Source organism: Danio rerio, chromosome 7 (genome assembly GCF_052040795.2).
Source record: "Danio rerio strain M-AB ecotype USA chromosome 7, GRCz13ab, whole genome shotgun sequence".
Lineage (NCBI taxonomy): Eukaryota > Metazoa > Chordata > Actinopteri > Cypriniformes > Danionidae > Danio > Danio rerio.
Window position 1 is genome coordinate 31,517,105 of NC_141027.1, and position 17,896 is coordinate 31,535,000.

The 17,896-nt window shown below is 38.3% G+C and overlaps 2 protein-coding genes across 3 annotated transcripts; one reads left to right on the top strand and one right to left on the bottom strand.

Moving 5' to 3' along the window:
• Positions 1-130: 130 nt before the first annotated feature.
• Positions 131-6,218, top strand: eif3jb (eukaryotic translation initiation factor 3, subunit Jb). The gene is given in 8 exon segments (NM_213502.1): positions 131-204; positions 293-387; positions 1,576-1,642; positions 1,874-1,962; positions 2,588-2,702; positions 2,863-3,060; positions 4,925-4,998; positions 5,170-6,218. Coding segments are annotated over 8 exon segments (795 nt in total). The 5' UTR covers positions 131-182; the 3' UTR covers positions 5,305-6,218.
• On the bottom strand, positions 6,106-15,541 carry cilp (cartilage intermediate layer protein, nucleotide pyrophosphohydrolase). 2 transcript variants are annotated; one of them, XM_087259349.1, is made up of 9 exons: positions 15,435-15,532; positions 14,265-14,448; positions 13,644-13,706; positions 11,502-11,771; positions 10,511-10,687; positions 9,719-10,033; positions 9,500-9,608; positions 9,153-9,310; positions 6,106-9,032 (listed from the first exon to the last, which is right to left on the bottom strand). In XM_087259349.1, the coding sequence occupies exons 2-9, from the start codon at positions 14,329-14,331 to the stop codon at positions 6,676-6,678; spliced, it is 3,516 nt and encodes a 1,171-aa protein (XP_087115475.1). In that variant the 5' UTR covers positions 14,332-14,448; positions 15,435-15,532; the 3' UTR covers positions 6,106-6,675. The 2 variants fall into 2 exon arrangements, with proteins under 2 accessions (XP_087115475.1, NP_001186291.1); NM_001199362.1 differs by having other exon boundaries at positions 6,257-9,032; positions 14,265-14,423; positions 15,435-15,541.
• Between the last annotated feature and the right edge of the window lie 2,355 nt (positions 15,542-17,896).

Consider the following 17,896-nt stretch of genomic DNA (forward strand, 5'->3'; position numbering starts at 1 on the left):
GTTATTACTATCTAGTTTTTGACACACACGAGCCTTGTGTATTCGCCACACGGTGTCGCCACACAGCTCCACTTAGTCCTCCGGTATCCCGTCAGCATGAAGGCAGAAGCGCGTAGATCAGAGCAGCTCTGTGCACATGCTTTCTCTCAGCTACTAGTTAAACTAACTCACAGTTAGCCAAGATGGCGGATTCAGACGAATGGGGTAAGGATTGCTATCAATATTTAAAGGTTGAGCGCTTGAAATGGTGTCGGTCGCTGTTAAGCTTCGACATTATTTTGTTTATCCAAAGACGCTGACAACTTCGAGCCAAATGAGCAGATTAAAATTGCCACCGCCGGGCGGCTGGACAGATGGGAAGGCGAGGACGAGGAGGAAGACGTAAAGGTAAGGTGCTAATGGGCAAGTTATCAAAACTTTATTGCTAAACAGGGTATTAGTCATTTTAATTCTGCTTTCTCGAGTCACGTGTGGCTAAAGATAGCATAAGTAACATGGGCGACCCTGGTGTATTTTTAGCCGTTTCGCTAGCCCAGAATAGGCCCGTTTTATTTGGGGATACACCAGCTGTATCCAGTTGCGCCTTCTTGATTTCTAGTAACTTACTTCTCTTGCACTGACAGTTTCTGTCCGTTTACGTCAGCAAACGTGTTGAGCGATCTGTTATGTGACAGTTGATACACTAACAACAATACACTGACAGCTCTTTACAAAATCAAACTAACGTTAATATAGTTAACGTTAATACTGATAACACATCGGTCAGTTAATGTATTAGTGGTTGAAATGTTTAGACTTATTCTAGTTCCGTGGCCAACCACATGAAGCTTCGTTTGCAGTTTAGTTCATTGTAAGATACTGACAATTAATTTACTCCCCTTTGTTACTAATGTTCTAGATACATCAGCTTGTTAAATATACTTGTTAGTAGTGGTACACCGCGTTTACATTCTAGCTAGTGGCAGTTTCCTTTAGTTTTTTTTTTCTCGGCTGATTTTGTGTTTCACTTCCAGTCGCTGTCATGTGGATGTTGCCGTTTGTGCGCCTGGCAGCAGCAGCTGGTTGAGTTCCTGTTGACGTCATGACGCGATTGAGTCATGTTGCGTGTGCTGGTGACGCGCAGATCTAGAATTCTCTCACGTGCCGTCCCTTCTCGAGCTCATATATGTGCACGCGCCTGTGTTATTATTGGACTGTTATTATACCGCGTGTTGCTTTGTTTAAAAGCAGCTCTAGAAAGCGCACGCTGAATAAAACCGCTTACTGGGGGCTCAAGGGTTCAAATGATTTTTTTTTCTGGAGTATCCACTATGATGGAAAACCTGCAATGTTAAGGAAACAATGTTTTTTAATTCATCCTGTAGCCTTAAAACATTATATTTAAAAAGTGAGCTGTTATCAATGTTGTTGTAGGTTTCTGTAAATGTATTTCTATTAATTGCAGAAGAGAAATTGTTTCACCTGTCTTGATGTTTGATGGGGGTCTTTCTTTAATGAATAAATGAGACAATATTTACGGCCAAATTATTTCATCATCTTGCATATGTTTGACGCACTGTGCTTTTCTGTGTGTAGGATAACTGGGATGATGAGGAGGAGGAGGAGAAGGAGGAGGAGAAGAAAGTTGAACAGAAAATAGCTGGTATTGATCTTACAATTTCATATATCTTTAAAAACTGGCCATTAAAAAGATTCACTTTATTTTGCCTTTTTTTTCTAGCCTCAGTGTGTGTAACTGATCACTTCATTTTAAATCACCAGTGATCTCCGAAATTCTTCATTTAATGTTCTAGATTTTTACTTTGCTTTTTTGTAATTATTGTTTGACTTTAACAGCATTTTCTTATGGTTTGATTTTTTACATTTCTAACAGAAGTGAAACCTCCTGAGAAGAAAAAATTAAGTGACAAAATAAAAGAGAAAGAACTTTTGCAAAAGAAAAAACAAGAGGAGTTGAAAAAGGTAATAACATAATTATTAGGTGTATAACTATTAAGGCTGATTTATGCTTCTGCCGCAAGCGCACGCGTATGTTCCGATGCAGCTTTCGTGTGGCCGCATAGCCCTCACTGTGGCTGAAGCTGACACTGATGCGCACCTCTCAAAACATGTAACCACACATCGCAATGATATTTACCTCAAGCTCTGTGACTGGTTGGCTTGGTAGCAGTGCCCAGTGTGGGCGGTGCTAAGAGCCGTGAGCCCAATGGAGTGAGTGTCGAGTTCCGAGAAGGAGCTCTAAATGTTTCGTGTTTACCTTATTATTAAAGTTGTTGCACGTCCGCTGGTTCCCGTCTCTGAATGAGCATGTCCAACTACATTAAGGTAGCGTTCATAATAAACAAAACGCTCACGAAGAAACTCGATACAGACGAACACAACATAACCTACTGCCAGCTAGCGTTCCGGACATGTTATTGCAGAGCAACACAAACACGCAGAAGTATAAATGCACGACTGCGCACAAGATATGTGCCGTGGTTCACAGCGATCACTCAACGCAGAAGTATAAACCAGCCTGTAGTTTTTAAGCATTAATTCTTAATCTTCTAATTTTACAACCATGTATTATTTATGAAATGAATAGAATCAGGAAACAGCAGCTAGTGAGAGTCTGACGTTAGAGGAGCAGCTAGCAGAAAAAGCTAGACTGAAAAAGCTGCAGGAGGAGGCAGACATGGAATTGGCCCGTGAGGCTTTTGGTAAGAAACAGCACTTTGGTGAAGTCTTCCAATTTCTTCATATGTATATATGTATATATATATATATATATATATATATATATATATATATATATATATATATATATATATATATATATATATGTATAAAGTTAATCGATGAATTTCTTCCCGTCTTTAGGTGTGGATCCTGCTGCTGCAAATGCCTCAACTACTGTTAACACAACAAACGCCTCTGGAATTGAAGCCATGTGCCCGTCATCCAAAGATGACTTTGTTACATTTGAAAAATTACTGAAAGAAAAGATAACACAGTTTGAAAAATCTGTGCATTATTCAAGCTTTTTGGAATCATTGTTTCGAGAACTTTGTATTTCATGTAAGTGCAGAAGGTTTTATGAATATGTAGTTATTTTGTTAGCACTCAGTTTTTTCAATTCTTATTAACATTTTTTTAAAGGGACCTATTATGCCTGTTTTTACAAGATGTAAAGTAAGTGTATGATGTCCCTAAAGTGTGCATGTGAAGTTTTCACTCGAAATTCCCCACAAATATTTTCTATAACTCTTTGAAACTGCACCTTTTAGGCTTTGAACCAAAATTATGCTATTGTGGCGACTAAATTCAAATGAGATTGTGCCCGTTTCAAAATAGGGCAGAGCTACAAACATCTGTTCAAAAACAGGATGGACGTTATTTCTATAAAAAACTGTACTTAGAAAGTAGTGCAGTATTCATATGTGCATCCACAAACTCCACATTTATATAATGCCTTTTAGTCGCTGATATTATCTTTAGCAGGTACTGTGTGAAAACTGGCTGCTTCTCACTTAGTGCTGTTTATGCTATACACTCATTTTAAAAAACTATAAGGAGACTGCGATGGGACGAAACCTGAAAGTATAGGATATCAACACTGTAAACATTGCAACAATATGCTGTGGACCACAAACCTATTGCTGTAGCTGCAATTTCAAAGTGCAGATGTGGTGTAAACCACTTTAATATCATTCAGTTGAGTTTAAACAGTTAAAAGCATATTAGGCATTAAACAAAATCTCAGCCTCTTAAAGAGTAATACGCTTAAGTGTCCTCCTAGGCTTCAGTTCATGGCACCAGTTAAACACAGTGGGGACAGTTCCCTGCTTCAGCCTATATAATCTGGTGCGCGATAAATCAATGCAGTCCTCTGTAGCACACCCTCGTGTTGTCAGTAATGGGTACTGAAATTTTAAAAACGTCTATTTCCAGCTAACATTTAAGCGTGTCCATAAACCACTCATTTGCCATGGTATTCTCCAGTGCTCAACAGAAACGATTGTGATTGGCCGTGAAGGTCATCAGTTCACCACTTTTCACTGAGTACAAACACAAATGCAGGGAGACTGGAGTATTTTAAAGCTGCAAAGATCAGTCGATTGCTTGTCTGTGTTTGCACTTTGTAAACATCGGTGAACTGCAGTGAACTTACGACATTCACGGCCAATCACAATCATTTCTTTTGAGCACTGGTGAATACTATGGTAAATCAGCAGTGTTTAAATGTTAGCGGGAAATTGACTTTCTTTTTTTTTTTTTACACTTCAGTATAGTAACAAAGTCTAACATAGTGAAAGAATCAGTTCATTAACTTGAGTTTGATAAATGGCATCTAAAAGGTTTGTTTGGGAAAGAAAATGTTAGCTAACTAGTGCTATTTCCCTTAAATTAGCTGAAAATGAGGTCGAATATCCTTTTTTATTTTCACTGTCTATTCAGAACGGACCTTTGGGTCACTCAGAAGGCAGTGAAATGATAAGTTTGTGTCACTTTCTCTTCGCTGATTAGATTTACAGCCAGGTACACAACGTTCCTGTGTGACTCCAGGCGATTCTTCCAGATTTTTTTCCCACTGCAGCATTAAAATTAGTGCGCATAAAATAAGTCTTGATAGGGAGATTGTAACTAATGGGTGGGGCTTTCCTCTTTGATGACATGTACAAAGGGAGAATGTCAATTGAAGTGTTTCTGCAGGCTGTTTTTTATCAAGTGTGATTATAGAAAAATACATTTACACTCATGCCACACAACTGTGCTTAAACCTCTTATAAAAGGGATATTTTGCATAATAGGTCCCCTTTAATGAATTACCGATTTGTTTCTCCCAGCTGTTAGATTATGTATTGGATTGCTTAAACACAAATACGCACACATGTATGAAGGCTTGTAATTCTGTTCTCTATTTTTGTTGTTTTTTGTATAGTGGAAGTAGACGACCTGAAGAAAATATCTACTTCTTTATCAGTTCTGCTCACTGAAAAACAGAAGCAAGAAAAGGTGAGATAATTGTAGTCTTTTAAGTGGAAATGCCTTTGTTATTATTCAGTCAATGACCATATATGCATTTACCACTACTTAACTCATTGTTTTATTACAGTTTTGATGTTTATTATTATCAAAATGTGAACAGATTTTTTTTTTGATTTGTTGCTGTTGTGTAATTCATAGGAAAAGAAGGCAAATAAGAAAAAGAAAAAAGGTGTTGTACCTGGTGGTGGATTGAAAGCAAACATGAAAGATGACTTTGCTGACTATGGTGGTTTTGACGGTGGTTACGGCAATGAATATGATGACTTCATGTGACAAAGGATCATCGTTCCCCTTCCCATTCCCTCTGTGCTCAGACAGCTCTGCAGACATGCAACATTACCCTTTTCATGCTACTTGTTGCCATCTTGAAAACTGAACAATGTGTCAACCCTTTTCAGTGGTGACAGACTCCTCATAAAGCTGCTATCAGCCCTTTGCACCCCAGTGACAAATGGGGAGAAGCAAATTTATTCAGATGGCCTTGAATTTAAAATGGACTGTATGATGTGGGACATTTTTGATGGAGGAATTTGCTGATTGGCCTAAATACGAATTTCAATGCCTTATAGAGAACTTTGTAGATTTTTTTTTCCTCCCTTTACTTTGTTTTTAAAGCTGTGCAATTCCAGTTTCACAAAAGTAAATATGATTCTCTATGCAAATTAATTTCTTCCAAGAAAGATTGGTTGTATTTTCTTGCATATTTTAGCACAATTCGATAAAAGTTGAAAATAAAGAATCTAAATTTAATGATAAGAATCAACAGCACGAGCAAATAGAGTGGTAAAATCAAAGTAAAAACCGAGCATCTTAATCTGTTGAATTTTGCCCATGCCACAGAATTGCACAATAGCCTACTTGTGCTAATTTTTTGTTAAGCAAAGTATATTTTAAATTAAGTCCTTACTGCTGCACGCTTGATCAATGGTTCAATGATATTCAATTTCTACTCATCTGATAATGTTGAAAATTTTGGTCCTCTTTTTCTGAAGCAACAGGTCCATGGGTATTATCATAATACAGTAGCAAGCATGTAAAAAGTCAAATGAAATGCAGGTTTATTTATCAAAAGTGTTTTTTTTTTTAACAAATAGTTTAATTGGACTCAGACAATACAAAGACTCTAAGGCATTGTTTTTTTTTTTTTTTTAAGAATCTAATTTAATAAAATCATTGGTCTAAAGGAATCACATGGTATTTTTTTATAAGAACTTCGACAACTTCAGAGTTTTTCCATTTAATGTTGAATAAATTGCATATGTTTGTTTGTTTGGAGATGTTTAGCTGCTCAGTACTGATACTCTGAAGTATGCAATAAATATCTTGAGTATTTACAATTTCAAGTAGTAAAATAACCACAGTACAAGTGAATAAAAATATGTAAATAAAAAAATTTAAAGCGCACATTCTTCTTGTGTTGCTTTAAAAATGTATGTATATAAAAAAAATTTGTTAGCCTTACTATAGATTGTGCTAAAAATTAACTGATAAAAGTAACAAAAAATCACTTTAATATTCATTTCCTTTGCAAAATTGCAGTTAAAAAAAAACAGTATCTTTTAAAACATGACACACTCATAAGAGCAGTCCCCGTAGGGAATGGGTTTGTCTTGTCTCAGGGTGACTTTTAAAGTTCTTTAATTATCAACCAAGGCTCTGGGAACGTGTGATGGAATTACGAGTACTCCTCCTTTGGCTGCTGCGAGGTGCTGTTGAGCTTCCTCTCTGTCTCCGGTTACCTCTTCCTGGCCGAGCACTTCCAGCTGTGGCCTGACCCAGTGAGTTCTGTATCTGCTGGAACATACTTTGCCTAGTGACCTCTTTATCACCACAGGTGAATGTTAATGCCACTCCTTCATTGCTTTTCATGACTCGGGAGGTGCCATCTGAGGTACCATCAAAGCAACGGCCAAGTGCAATTTCTTTGGCTGTCCTAGGGTCTTGGTCAGTTACTGTATAGATACCATAGTTGTGGCCTAGAGGGTCCAGAGGTGCAAGCATGGTGAACTCATTTGTGTCATTGTTGACCGCCAGTGGAAGGTGGTTCACCAAGTATTCCTGTAGCATGCTGTTTACGCTATCTCTCTTGCAGCTGCCCTGAGGCATTACCTTCACAAGGGTGCGATCCACTCTGTCTTGATCATAGAGCATCCCGCTACATTTAAACTCAAGACACACTGCTGAAACGGTTGCTTGGTCCATGTCTCGAATGCTTCTGGTGTCACGAATGCCATAAAGTTGACCAACAGTTCTTGGATGGGTACCTCCCATATTTCGAGACCGAACATTGAGCTCATGGGGACTGTTGAGTTTTACTTTAATGTAGCAGGCCCTGTATTCCATGGGCTTTGGCCACCAACTCAAATAGTCTTCAGTCCAACTCATAGGATCATCCTCATTGAAAGGCACTGTGTTGTAATCATAACGATCACCTTCAACTCTCGAGAAACGGAAATGAGCTGCGCTGAATGAAGCTTCCTCACACTCCTTAAGCTTGTCAAATGCATATACTGGACCATTGGCTTCCTCAGCCACATTCGACCTGGGTTTGGCCACATTAATGCTAAATGCTGTCTTTTTTATTCTAGGATCATCGTGATCTGTGCGTCTATAGTTGAGTTTATTCAAATAAGGTTGTGGGACACCTATGGTGTTAGGATTCAACTTTGGAGAGGACGCTACTGCCTCTAGTTCTTCTCCCCCAAGGTTAGCCATGACATAGGCTGAATATGCATCAGGTTTCTGTTCATCACAGAAGGCTGGAAGGCATGCACCATTTGGGCCAGTAATGACACTGTCAAATCTACCCCAAGCCCGAGGGTTGGTTGAAAACCCTGGTGTGGGCTCCATATTTATTAGAGTCATCACGACTCCTTCAGTTTGCTCACTTGGCATGTATCGCTCACTTCGGAAAGCCCGCACTTTCACATAACATCTCCTGTTTTCAGGTACATCCAAGTTAAACAGCCGTCTTTCACGAATTTCCATGTTACCTATGAGGAATGTCCTCTCCTCTCTTTTGCCTCGTTGCTTCTTCTCAGCATAGAAATGGCCTTCCTCTTCCCACAAACCTGTTTCAGGATTTAGAGACCATAATTTCATGGTCTTTAAGTGTTCTGGCATCTTCACCTGTGCTGCATCGAGACGGACTTTTACCTCTCCTGCATTGAGTGACTCTCCTCCTTCTTCATCCCTAAAGTCTACAGAGAACATTCCATAGGTTCTCAAGGGCAAAGTGTCACCTTCATCACCAATGAAGTTGAGATCACTCTGGGCAGCCGCTGCTGTTGAAACATCCCTGGGGTCTAGAAAAGTTACGCTGGCCTTGACGTTTCCCATGAACACTTCTCCATTCTCTTTATAGAATGCATTTGGTGGGATCTCAATCTCAGCAACAGGATCCTGGCCTTCCACCTCCCCAAGATCAAGCGTATTAGTCTCTCTTGAGCTAATGATCACAGCTGGCTTTTTCCTCAGCAGTTTGACCTCGTGGAACACAGCTCCCCCTCTAGGATTGAATGGTAGCACTTTTGTGGTGTTGACAAACTTCTGCATGTTGTCCACAAATGTGAGGACCAGGCGCTCTGTGTTTGTCGGCACCTGGATTGAGAATGTGCCTTTGTATCCAGTCCGACTTAATTTTACACCGTCCATGTAGATGTGTCCAAACCTCATGGGCTCCCCAGTATCTGCTGCGACGGCACGTCCACGAACGATAGCTTTTGTGTCCACACATGTTTTGCAACCACACTGCGTCACCACCATGATGGGTAATTGATACCCCTGACATGTAATCTCTCTCTCCTCCATATTTGAAACTCCACAGCAGTAGGAGACTGAATCTTTGCATCTGATGCCATTATCCAGCTTCCCTGTGCACTTGGTTGTTGGGCATCTTCCCACATCAAAGTATAAAGAGTTTGTTTCGTTTTGAAAGCAGTCATGTGGTAAGCGGATCAAATGGGAATCAGGCCTAGGGTTGCATGATGGTTCTTTTTGACCTGAACAAAGGCATAGAAAGAAAATGGATACATACAAAGTTGAGATCACAATATTTGCTAAGTATTTCCACAGATGCATTTTAGGTGAATATGTGGATGAAGTAGAATGAAAAGACACACCAATAACTGTGAGGGTGGCTGGTTTGGATTTGATGGCTCCGTTTTCATTGCTGCCTCTGCAGTAGTATTCACCAACATGGTCCAAACTAAGATTTCTCAAAACTAGTGTCTCGTCATACTGATACTGACTCCTGTCCAGTAGAGTACCATTGTGGAACCTTAAGATTGACAACAGTGATTTTTAACCATATATATTTCTGGATTTTTTACTGCCATTTTGACAGGACCTACTCTTAGTTATCAAGAACTTCAGGTTAAACTGATTTGTTTAATCAGCCATGATTTAAACCCAAATTCTATTTGTCCTTTCTTATCATCTTAAATTAAATCTGTAAGCTTGGACTTACCATTCATAACTGCTTGGTCCAGGAGTGCCATCGATCTTACAACAGAATGCAGCAGTCTGACCTTCTCTTCTGGCCCTATCCTCAGGATTTTTCAGCACATGGAGTTTTTCTGAGGAACACAGCGATACATGTTTTCTCATCTCTTTTTGAGGTAATAATCTCATGCTAATACAGAAAGTCCAAATGTCATTTTCATTTAAGGTATTTCAAAATTATTACTTGCTCGTTCTAGCCTCAAAAGAAGGACAGTGGTGCGTTCTTTGCTTGGGGGCACAGTTACTTGGTGTGGAGCATGATTACTCAGCTTGACCATCAGAGTAGTGTTGCCATCAGGGCAGATTCCAGGGACTTGGAAGTGTCCATTGTGATCAGTAACAGTGAGGAGTTTGGGGCTGGAACCAGCACGCAGGATTGCAGCTCCAGGTGCAGGGAGTCCCCCAGCACTACGAACTGAGCCTAAAACGGTATGATCCTGGCACATGCAGCCATCACATTCACTGTTTACAGTCCCCACAATGCATTGCAAATCACAACCTAAGAAAAAAAAAATTGTTAGTTTTTATTTATTTAACAAGTGTGAAGTAAATTAGAAAATGTAAAACTACATATGGTTGTAACTATGACTGTATGACAGGAAAGGTTAGTTTAATTTGTAACTGACAATTATTGAAATTATTCTTAACTTTTTGTAAACTCAATAGATGGAGTTTGCATGTTCTCCCCGTGTTTGTGTGGGTTTCCTTCAGGTTCTCCGGTTTCCCCCACAAGTCCAAAGACGTGCTATAGGTGGGTAAGTTAAAAGTTTCTGTTGTGTGTGTGTGTGTGTGTGTGTGTGTGTGTGAATAAGAATGTATAAGTGTTTCCCAGTGATGGGATGCAGCTAGATGAGCATCTGCTGTGTAAAACATATGCTGGATAAGTTGGCAATCATTCCACGGAGGCAACCGCTGATTAATAAAGGGACTAAGCTGAAAAGAAAATTTATGAATGAAAACTCAATAGATTCATTACGTGGGCATGGTGGACCATGGCATGATCTGGCCTCAACACTTTTTCCACTGCATTGTTTGGAATTAGATTGGCAGCTTCTAGAGCGATGTTGTGTTGCTTCTTCATCACACTGAGCAGGACACAGACTCCAATCTGACCACTGACCCCATATTCCTTCTTCAACATCTGACACAATGTCTGAATATAGAGAGAATGCATTAACTTAATATACATGTGTGTTCTCTGGATTTTCAATAATGTTATTAGCTTAAAAAGTTTACTTTATTAAAGTTTTCTTTTTTAAAGTCACACAAATCCTTATACTCACCCTCAAGGTCTTCCAAAGTTTATATAAATTTAACCCAAAATAATATCTTTTACAGAATCTTGGGTTGCGTCCAAAATTGCCTACTTCCATACTATATAGTACGTAAAAACAGTATGCGAGCCAAGTAGTAGGTCCGAATTCATAAAATTTACTGAAGTACCCGGTAAGATTCTGTAGTGTGCATCTGATGCATGCTATGCTATGCTATCCCATGATGGCTCGCGAGAGAATTCATGAATGTATAGAATGTACTTTTTCAACAGTCGAGTAGTAGATTTAAATTCAAATGCAGTACCTACTAAGTAGTAAGCAATTTCAGATGCAGCCTTGGTAAACAGGCAGTTGATAACAACTAAGATAATTGCTTTACAATCAACTGTTTGGTTACAAAAATTTTTGTGTTTGTGTTTAAGTGGGACAAATGTTATTAACAAAAATAAAATTTTGGGGTGAGCTAAAAACTCCCTCAAGTTAAATTACAGTTAAATACATTTCTGAAATCAGACTCTTTATTATTAAGAAAGTACCATTCATTCTGACAAGAAAATGCGATATTAAAGAAAACATGCTAAATAAAACTGATCTATTACAGATTAAATATATAAATGTTATTCTCTTTAATGCACAACACAAGCTGTTTTAATTTTGAAAATCCCACTTCATTAGATTTTAGCAATTGCTTACCTCTGGGACAGAGGAAGCGTACAGCATAGTTTGAGCAGTTCTTCCCAAAAGGCTGTTCATCATTGACACACCAGAAGCCCACCGCTGGGTCAGCATGAACTCTTTCCCCAGTGCTGCGAGCTGGGATCCAGTCGGTGGTCCGTGCCTCCAGAGCTCGAGGAACCTCACACACACGGGCTCGATAATAATAACGAATTACATTCAGCTTCTCATAATCTCCTTTCCCACCAGGGTGATCTACATTGAACCACGTGGTCCACTCATAATTATCTGAGCAAAAGGAAAGATTTGTAAGACTTTCAATGTCAGTTTGTTTAAATTTTAATTACATTGAGGAAGAAAAACAAATTCCCACTCAGAGGTTTTGTCTTGTTTCTAGTCCAAATTTCGATCATTTCCATGTACGCTATGTCTTATCATTGATCCCGATAAGAACAACAAATAATAACCTGACTTCTAGTTGATCATTTGGAAAAAGTGCCAGAAGGTAGACTTTCCCAATAAATTGTCTACTGAACTGCATCCCAGTCATTACAAATACTGCAGAAGACCTATTGGAACCCGCATGGACTTCTCACGGCAATCAGTCAAGTTTGGTGAAGGAAAAATCATGGTTTGGGGTTACATTCAGTATGGGGCATGTAAGAGATCTGCTATTAAGACATTTGTGCTGCCCATTACATTACAAACTACTGGAGAGGGCAATTTTTTCACCAGGATAGCAGTCCTTCTCATACTTCAGCTTCCACATTTAGGATTGGCCAGCCCAGTCACCAGACATGAACATTACTGAGCATGTCTGAGGTAAGATGGAGGAGGAGAAGGCATTGAAAATGAATCCAAAGAATCTTGTTGAAATATGAGAGTCCTGCATGAACACTATCTTTGCCATTCCAGAAGATTTTATTAAGTGACAAGACTTTTGTTTAAGCAAAGTCAGACCTTACTGTCCTAATTAAAAATAAAGGTATGATTATATTTAGGTAAAATAAGTGTAGTCTAGAGGCCTTTGCCTTTCATATCAGCCACTTCTGATACCAAATGATCAACTAAAAGTCAAGTTATTATTTGTTGTTCCTAAAACTTGGATTGGCGACGACTTTTGTCAGGTAGTGTATTTTCTAGAAATAAACAACTGTCTAATTTTCAGAAAAAAAGAAGTCAGAATTATGTTAGTTTATCCTTAAAACAAATAGAATATATTGCCTGTATACAATAAACATAATAAATGAACAGATGCCTAGTGCTTTTTAACATTAACTAAGCATACCTTATGCCTCTTTTGTGGGGGTGCTGAATAAATGTATAACCTATATATTCCGCATTTTGAGCTGGTAGAGTCCCACATACATAGTAAGTTTACAATAAACTTAGAAAACTTAAAAATCAGGTAGGAAAATGATCATTGTTGTAATCTCCCTAGGAAAATTTGTGGCTAATCAAACAGCCTGCATTTAAATGATCCTGTGGGCAACATATCAGTCTGTGTTATGGTTGATGAACGTCATGACTTGCGCAGGTCTGGTTGACAAGAACGTGACCTAAAATACATGCAAATGTTGAGGGCATGCTAATGAAAAATCCCACAAGCAACGTCTGTATTGTTAAGATAGGCCTGTTTTTCCACAGGGGTTTCATGTTTGTATAATTTACATAAATACTAAGAAACAGTGGCGTTTGAGCCAACGCAATCTCACGGCAATTCGTAACTTTTTGATTTAGTGGCTAATTCGTATGAATTTGTACGATCTAATTCATACAACTAAGTAAGATTTGCTCATCACCCAATGATGGTTGGGTTAGGGGGTGGGGTTAGGTGGGTTTTAAAATCGTACATTTTCGCACGACTGAACTCGTACTCAGGCTGTTTGAGCCTCATGGTGGTCATTTCCATGCACTGAAATTTTATTATTTTCAGATATTCTTTATAAGACACCATTAATAAATGTAAATATTTGCACTGAAACAAGAGAAAACAACATTTTCCCTTCGAGGGAACTTCAACAATGCGTCCAAGCCGAACGATAGGGGAACACCTCTAGCGTTCTGCTTGGAAGCAGTGTTAAAGTTCCCTCTCGGGGAACTGGTTACATATATAACCTGAGACGTTTTTGCAGTGTGATCAAAAACTCACATACATACCTTCATTATGGTATACAGCTGGGTTTGGTCTCCATGATGTCCCCATGATACCTCTCCATGTGCCTAATGAGGAAATGAAAGCAGCTCAAGTTTTTTCAAGTTTGAAAAATATGTTCATTTACTTCAATGATGGGTGTAACTTGCTTTTGATGTGGTAATGAAAATAAAGTATATTGCGCGTTAATCAAGGCTAATTATCATGAGCCCTGCTAATGACTAATGCTTTCATGTGATTTCTCCCTCTCCAGATTATTGCTTAACACTTGATTCTTACCGTCTAACGAAGATTTCCACTAGCGGTTCACACACACAGCAGAACCAATTGCTAGCAGGTGGCTTTCTGCCGCTGGCAGGCAAAACACCTCAGCTTCTGAACATACTGGGGGATTCAAGAACAATGTTGCCTTTCCTTCCATAATGGGTTTGCTGAAGAGAGGTTTGGGGGCTGGGGTATTGGAAGAGTCATGTTTCTAAAAGCCAGCTGTCAATATTCTGTTGAAACCTTTCCACTTCTGCCATAAGCATGATGTGCCAGATTTTTTTTTCATGAGCTTGATTTATAATTTAGTGTCAAATGCTTAATGAAAATGACATATTCATAGAGGCCATGGCCAGACAAACCTTGAGAAATGGTGCCTGTAATTCCCAGTAGAAGCAAAAGAAAGGTCCATGTTGAGAGGCAACCCATCCTGGCTCCCTGTGAATGACCTCCAACCTCCGGTAAAGACCCTCTCACACACACACCGCTCCTTCACACTAAGAATAGCCCAGACTCAAATCCTATGCCAATCAGATATCATAATGACTGCACAGAAATAAATGGACCACAGTGTTTTCATTTGAGTTAATCATTCAGAAAGCTCCCATGTGTTCAGTTGGTAATGAACTCATTTCAACCTTTCAAGATTCAAATTGACCAAAGAATACTTCTAAAATGAGTGTTTAAAATCATAGTTTGTTGAATTTAAAATACATTGCATCTACATGCCAATAATTCTCATTTGATTATTAGCAGACTGTTAGGATAAGTTTGGAGTAAGTTGACATGTACTTGCAAAGTTTCTTAGTATCAGTCAAATGTCTGTTGTAGGAGCAGTATCAGCAGATATTAAGCAGACAGTCTACTAATACTCAAATGGACCATCAAAATAAAGTGTTACCAAAAACACTCCATTTTACAGAAACAACTCAAAGTCCTTAAACAAGATGAAGTATTAATACAGTTGAGTTCATGTTGAAAAAAAGCTGCAGAGAAAGAGCTTAAGTACTTAGATTTTTAGCTGCTCTCAAATATCACATCTGCAAGAGCCATCACTGTGTGTCAAGGGAATGCACAACTGTTTTTACATCCTGCCAGAAAACTCAGACCTAACTACACATTCCATATGAACTGCATGACAATTTATTTTACAGTACAGTCAGTTTTTAAACTATTAAACTATGACTAATTCTGTGGAAAAATGTCTATAAGATGCAACATCCATCCAATTAGATCATTAAATTAGTGGATAAGTTCATATTAGAATCATCCCATTGACATACTTTTTTTTTTTCAAGGCACAAAAGAATATTACATATTGATATGCTGTTAAACTATTATGTGCAAAAACGTGGCATGCAAAAACAATTTGTTCAAAATCTATAATCAACAACCAGAAACATAGTAAAAAAAAATTAAAGACAACATGGAAATTTCTTTTTACAGGGAACAGTTTTTTAAAAGCATCAGAGTCGGAATATAAAACCATGTACAGAAAAGAAAGAAGAAAAGCTGAGAATGTTATACTTTACCAAAGTAAAAGTTTCTTTGCGAATAGAATGCTCTTGTACTCCTGTCCTGTGATGTATTTTCAGCTAAATAGTTGAGAGTAGAGAGAAAGAGAGTGAATGGGAAGCCCAATGTCTGTCCGCTACTTATATAGCTCAGCCCTGAGCCATGAGGGTCGGCTCTCTGCCATGAAACAACAACATGAGTTCAGCACCATCTACTGCTCCTGTAAAGTATACACTAAATTAGAGATGCGCAAAGTAGGGCCCGTGGGCCAAAGTTGGTCCATTGTATCCTTTGGTTTGGCCCATCATCCCATCTGAGAAGACAGTGAGAATGATTCACTTCTTTTGGTTGATTGTTTTATTTCAGAGCTAATTGAAATCAAATGTTTCAATTAAAGGTTGTAAATAAAAATAGAGGACTATGCAGAAAATATTGGCAAGCAAATCAAGGCAAAAACTAGTGTAACTCCATTCTATTATAAATGAGATTGTTTTTTTAGTTTTTTTGCTGTAATACGTAAAAATACGTAAAAATATATATTATATTACTTAAAATAAAGCAATGTTTTCTAGTTATTTAAAAATATTATTAAATAAACTTGAAAACCACCCATGGCAAATATATTTACCTTTGGCCCACTAGCCTCACTCAAGTTTGGTTTTGGTCCTTCATAAGAAAAAGTATGGGCACCCCTGCACTAAATGCTCAAGGTCAGGGTCAGAGTTTTCTTGGAACAAAATCCTAAATGTCGCTAAAAATGGGTCCAGGCACACGGTCCTCAGTTAAGTTTGTGCATAAATAGACAGACACAAACACACAGATTTTTTTTTTTCATAATGATTCCCAGTTGTTTCAGCAACTGTGATGAGATATTCGTTGCTGGGAGTATGTTATGCAACACACAAGAAAGCCATTCAAGAATGACATCCATGTATTTCGAACACATGAAAGCCATTACGTGACTCTTTCTTGAAGACATTATCATGCTCTTTCCCATCTGTCCATCTGAACGTGTTGATAAACAATATGACTGATTTGTAACACTAAAGAGCCAACAGCAATACGCTGCGGCTTTTCAGTCATGATGTCAGACTCTGCAGAATAAATCCCACTATATTAGAACATAAAAACTGTGTAATTTAATACTGGAACAGCAGAATTTACAGTCAAAGGGATTTAAAAGCAAAAGAGACCTAAAATTTTATCAAGTGCTGCTCTTGTTTAAATAGTTACTTCTTGCATCAAAGACTTTCAAGATCTCACATTCACCTACTTACAGGAAATTACTGAACTAGAGATTAGTTTCACTCCATTTGCCCTGTTGAAATTCCGTATTTAACAACTGTTCCCTGCATCATTTACTCTGTACAAACACAAAATAATAGTTCTAATAACTAAAAAAACAACAATGATAATTTGCAAATACTTGAAAAGCTCAAATGCACACAAGTTAAGAAAACTTATGCAAATAGATTTTGTACACACATGCACACACAAATTCTCACAACATATACAAATACAGAAATGCACTTTAAGTTAAGAAAGGTTAAAGAAAAACAGCAATTAATTGAGAAGATATCTTCATCAAATCAACCTACACACTTGCACTAATTTTCACCCATGTTGTGCAAGGTACTTTTCAAACTGTAATGCAATACAGATAATCGCTTACCTTACAATTGTAATGCATTACATTACTCCTGTATTACTTTTGAGTTACTTTTACTAATATGAACACAATGGGCAAAATGTGTAATAAAAAAAGAATACTATAGTAAATCAGTGTTGTATGATTGCTTTCTTGTTTACTTTATTCTTTGTGTACTTTATTATTTAGTCTTCCCTGCAACATCACACATGACTTCTCAATCCAGTTGGGATGACCCATTATCACCCCATGTAGTTTGGTAAGGAATCTTGTAGTGATCCTGGATGATCAGTTGTTCAAAGAGCATATTGCAGGACTTGATCTTGCAGATTTGCACTTTTCAACATCTAAAACAATGAGACCCTTCTTATCAGATCATGCTGCACAACTTTTAGTCCAAGCTCTTGTTATTTCAAGGCTGGACTACTGTAATGCTCTTTTAGCTGGTCTCCCAGCCTGCACTCTCAAGCCTCTACAGATGATCTTGAACGCTACAGCTCATCTAGTCTTCAATGAGCCAAAGAGAGTCCATGTAACACCTTCTTTAATCCCTCTGCATTGGTTACCGGTTGAAGCTCGCATCAAGTTCAAATCACTGATGCTTGCTTACAGGACAGCCACTGCACCCTTTTACCTCCACCTGCTGCTGAAGGTCTGCATCCACTCTAGGAGCCTCCGATCAGGGTGTGAACACCGCCTTGTGGTGCCATCACAGAGAGGATATGTCAAAACGTTTTCAAAACGTTTTCATTTAATGCTCCTCACTGGTGAAATAATTGTCCCACTCCCACTCTTTTGAGAACACCTAAATCTTATTAAGTAATATCAAAA